The sequence below is a fragment of the Mus caroli genome, chromosome 7, assembly GCF_900094665.2.
Source record: "Mus caroli chromosome 7, CAROLI_EIJ_v1.1, whole genome shotgun sequence".
NCBI classification, from domain to species: Eukaryota; Metazoa; Chordata; class Mammalia; order Rodentia; family Muridae; genus Mus; species Mus caroli.
In genome coordinates this window covers 18,777,181-18,782,365 of record NC_034576.1, presented here as the reverse complement: position 1 = coordinate 18,782,365, position 5,185 = coordinate 18,777,181, and the positions used below count along the sequence as shown (strand labels likewise).

The window sequence follows — 5,185 nt, the reverse complement described above, 5'->3', positions numbered from 1 at the left end:
GAGGGACTGGGGGCATGGCTCAGTGGTACAGCCCCTACCTAGAATCCCCCAGTGAGGGGCTGGAAGTGTGGCTCAGTGGTAGAGCCCCTGCCTAGAATCCCCCAGTGAGGGGCTGGGGGCGTGGCTCAGTGGTAGAGCCCCTACCTAGAATTCCCCCAGTGAGGGGCTGGGGGCGTGGCTCAGTGGTAGAGCCCCTGCCTAGGATCCCCCAGTTGGGGGCTGGGGGCTGAACACCTGCCTAGAATGGGAAACTTTGAACTTGGTCTCCAGCTCCTTAAAGGGGCAGGAAAGCAAAGGTCTGGCCTACCCTGCTGTGGTAAGTGATTTGGGAGAGAAAGCAGCAGGGAGTCGGTACTAGAATCTCCTGAACTCCTTCTCTTCTTCTGTCCCCTCTTGCAACAGATGGGAGTGGAGCTACATGGCACAGGTTGACTCTGAATTCCGAGATTCAAGGGATCCTCCTGCCTCAGCCTTCCTAGTAGCTGAAGTTCAAGTGTATGCTAGGACACTCCCTGACAAGTCACTATCCTGTTGTGTGTGTGTGTGTATGTATGTATGTATGTATGTATGTATGTATGTATGTATGTATGTATTTAGAGACAGGGTCTCATTTTGTAGCTCTGGCTGGCCTGGAACTCATTTTGTAGACTAGCCTGGCTTCAAACTGCCTCTCAAATGCTGAGATTAAAAGCGAGTGCCACCATGGCTGGACAGACAAGGTGCTGTATTTTAAGTGGGATAATCAGACATTTTTGAGTTAAAGATTTGAAAGAAGCAAGGAGGAGGAGCCACAGGGCTATGGGGTAGGGAAGGGGCACCCGAGCAGAGGGAATCCAAGGCCTGGGACCCAGGGGTGGGCGGGGATTTGATCAGGAGACTCAGAGATGGGAGGATATGAGGTCTCAGAAGAGCTGACCAGGGTGCCTGGGGCGATGGCAAGGCTTCTGGCTTTTTCTACCAGGGAGCTGGGGGCCTAGGATGACCTCTCAGTGGAGATGGGGTACATAGTGTCTGTTCATTCCACCTACCGGGTGGCTCCCTCCCTGCTGCCCACAGGAGTGCTTACTACATTACCCCCTCATGGCATTTAAAGAGGCCCTGAGGGTGTAGGGTCAAGAATTTGTGAGCCGGGTGTGGTGGCGCACGCCTTTAATCCCAGCACTCAGGAGGCAGAGGTAGGCTGATTTCTGAGTTTGAGGCCAGCCTGGTCTACAAAGTGAGTTCCAGGACAGCCAGGGCTATACAGAGAAACCCTGTCTCGAAAAACCAAAAAAAAAAAAAAAAGAATTTGTGGGACCTCAGAGGGCAACGCAGTACACAAGCCATCTCATGCTGGCAGCTCTCAGTCCATCCCACTCAGCCATGCCCTCCCACCTCTTCCTTCCTATGCCCCCCTTTTTCTCCCCTCAAACAGTCCCAACACGGCCATCATTCCCAGTCCCCCACCCCTGCTTCCCCGAATGCTGAGTCATGGGTTAGAAGGAACTGGGGGTGTGGAGAGTGATGCCAACCCATCCTGGCACAGCCTCACCCCAGGGCCCCCGCCTCACTCACCTGTAGTTCCTGGAACAACAATTCAGCAAGGACACGATGGCAGAGTCGGGTCACACGGTCCAGAGCGATGGCTGAAGCTTCCCTGGCCGGTTCACTCTCAGGGGGCCCCACCCTGGCCAGTCGCTCAGCCAGAGACCTGTGAGGACCAACAGGCTCAGAGTCAAGGCCTTCTAAAACCTGAACACCCATGCTGGGACCAGCTGGGCCTGGGGTAGCAGATCTGTGGTCCCAGTTACTGAAGAAGCTGAGGCAGAGGGATGCAAAGTTCAAGGTCAGCCTGGGCTACAGGGTGACTTAAGACTTGCTAGAATAGGGCTGGGAAGAGCTCAGTGGTTAAGAGGACCCAGGTTTGGATCCCAGCACCAACATGGCAGATCACAAGCACCCGTAACTCCACTTCCATGGAATCCCACATCTTCTTCTGACCACTGAAAGGACTGTCCTCACATGCACGTGTGTGAACACACACACACATACACACACTCATACATGCATATACATACATGCACACATGCACATACAGACATGCATACAAACACATTCACACACACATACTCATGCACATGTACATAAACACACACATACACATGCACACAGACACACAAATACACATGTGCATACACACATGCGAACACATACATACACACATGCGAATACACACATGCACACACATATACATACATGCAAACACACATAGGCATACACACAGTCACATGCATACACACATACACATATTCACACACACTCATGCACATGTGCATACACACATGCATACACATATGTACACACATACATACACACACATGTGGAAACACACAGAGGCATATACACACACAAGGACTAAAATAAATCTTTTTCTGAAAGACAGAAAGGGTAAAACAGAAAAGCAATGCATATGTATACACAATAAAATATTTAATTATATATACTGTGAAGAGAATTCTGATTGCTTGTGAGAGAACTCTAAGAAACCAAGACAAGAGTCTTGTGATAGCAGTTTCTTTTAAAACAAAACAAAACAAAACACGGAATTGTTCCTGGATTACGCTTGCGTGCCTGCCTCTCCCAGATGCAGTGGATTGAAGTGAGTTCACTTCAGATTATTCACTACCGGCTACTAATATTCTTTTCTATGCCTCTATGGAAAAACATGTTTTGACCATGTGGCTTGCCCGCCAAATGCGGTTTGTCCTTGTAATTGGACATTTTATTCGTGTGACTCTGAGCCCCTAGAATATGAATCGCCTGAGGCTCTGAACAAAGATGGCTACTACAGGAGACTTTACGAATATGAATCGCCTGAGGCTCTGAACAAAGATGGCTACTACAGGAGACTTTACTCTGCCTGACTGATTGGCCCCGTTCTCCCAGGGCAAATTGTCTCCAGATATTTCTTCACCAAGACAAGTGGTTCGGAGCTTGCTCTGTAGATCTGCCTGCCTCTGCCTCCTGAGCACTGGGATTAGGTGTGTGCCACCACAATCAGCTATACTTATGGGTCTTTTTTTTTTAGTGCATTGGTAAGTATACCTATCTGTGAGAATATATGAGGGGAATACTTGTGATATTGATTTCGTCCAAGTGGGCCAGAATAATGGGTAAAGAGGCTTCTCATTGCCAGCCTGTTCACCACCACTACTACCACCACCACCACCACCATCATCACCACCACCACCATCACCATCACCATCTATAGGGGTATGCCGGCCATAGCGTATGTGTGAAGTTCAGAGGACGTCCTGAGAGAGTCAGTTCTCTCCTTCCACCACAGGGATCCCCGGGACAGAACTCTGGGTTATCATGCGTGGCTGCAAGTGTTTTTCTCCACTGAGAATCCATCTATCTCACTGACCTGAATCTCCAGTTTTATAAAAGCCATTCAAGGGGTGCAGCTCAGCAGCAGTGTGTACTGAGTACGCAAGCTCTGGGTTCTGGGCTTCATCCCAGGTGTGATAATAAACAAACAATGCCCATAAATGCCTGGACACACATCTATAATGTCAGTGCAGAGTCCAGAAACTCTTGTCTCAAATGACAAGTTCGGGGCTGGTGAGATGGCTTAGCTGTTTTTCCAAGGGACCAAGGTTCGATTCCTAGTATCCACATTCGCAGGCTTCTAGATCCAAGGAATCTGACGCCCTCTCCTGGCCTCCAAAGGCACATGACACAAAGGTGGACATGGATACACATGCAGGCAAAGGCAGAGGCAGACGGATCAGAAATTTAAGGTTGTTTTCAGGGACACACAAGACCCTGTACTAAACCCAATCAATAAGTAGATTATTTAAAATTATAGGTGGCTGGGCATTGGGTCACATCTGTTTAGTCGGGGCACTTGAGAGGTGGAATAGGGTACATCTCTGTGAGTTCAAGGCCAGCCTGGTCTACATAGTAAATTCTAGGATAGTCAGAGCTATAAAGAGACTCTGTCTCAAACTTAAATGCAAGTTAAAGTTAAATTTTAAGCAAGTTAATAGAAAACAAAGGTGATGGTGGTAGTGGTGGTGGTGTGTGTGTGTGTGTATATATATATATATATATATATATATATATATATACACACACACAAATACATAATACACATATGTATACTATATATATTATATATAAAACAATATACAATATATACACTATGTGAGTGTTTCTTTGCATGTATATGTGGGGGCCAGAGGTGATCATCAGGTGTCTTCTTCAATTGCTTAACATTTTTTATATGTGCGGGTGTTTTGCCTGCATGTGTATCCATGTCCACCTTTGTGTCATGTGCCTTTGGAGGCCAGGAGAGGGCGTCAGATTCCTTGAATCTGGAAGCCTGCGAATGTGGATACTAGGAATCGAACCTTGGTCCCTTGGAAAAACAGCTAAGCCATCTCTCCAGCCCCGAACTTGTCATTTGAGACAAGAGTTTCTGGACTCTGCACTGACATTATAGTTGCGTGTCCCTTTGCCCGGCTTTTACAATGGCTGCTGGGAATCCACACTCAGGCCTTCATGAGCGATATCGTCATCATTCTTTCAGCATAGCTTCTTCATTTCTCCAATTCTAACGCATCAATGTTCTCCTCAACTGGATGAACGCCACAATCTGCGCAGTCATGGGTTTCCCCAAGGTTAGCCAGATACCACGCCTCTAAAGTTCTACACGTGCTCCCTCTCAAGCTCAATGACACCCACTCAGGGACCTCCCCCAATCCAGCTGTCACCCAAGACCCTCACACACTGTCCCCAGGGATGCTCTCACCTCAGGGGGGGCCCGCAGTTGACCATCGAGATAGTTCTGCTGATGTAGGTGTCAGAGGGCAGTTCTCGGATCCCTGGGTTCTCGTGAAATCGCTCCACTCGCTGCTGGAAGCTGGCAGGAAAGAAGGCAATGGGCACAGATGGTACACTCTGCTGCTCAGGGTCCCATGCGGGCATCCAGCCTATCAATTAAAGCAGATCTTGCTCCCCAGTGTCTCTGACCCTCCTATTCTTATTTCCAATCACCCCCACCCCAAGTGCTGGGGATTGAACCCAAGAATCTTTTTTTTTTTTAATAATTCTTTTTTTTTTTAAGGTTTATTTATTTATTATATGTAACTACACTGTAGCTGTCTTCAGACACTCCAGAAGAGGGCACCAGATCTCGTTA

At 48.1% G+C, this 5,185-nt stretch overlaps 1 protein-coding gene across 2 annotated transcripts in view; it reads right to left on the bottom strand.

Moving 5' to 3' along the window:
* The window catches only part of Exoc3l2 (exocyst complex component 3 like 2), a 35,757-nt gene that overhangs the window by 11,024 nt on the left and 19,548 nt on the right, over nt 1-5,185 (bottom strand). For both annotated transcript variants that reach the window (XM_029480140.1, XM_029480141.1), the window contains exons 7-8: nt 4,796-4,906; nt 1,555-1,690 (exon numbers count right to left, since the gene is read on the bottom strand). In XM_029480140.1, the coding sequence (XP_029336000.1) occupies nt 1,555-1,690; nt 4,796-4,906 (247 nt within the window). The remainder of the gene's footprint in view (nt 1-1,554; nt 1,691-4,795; nt 4,907-5,185) is intronic.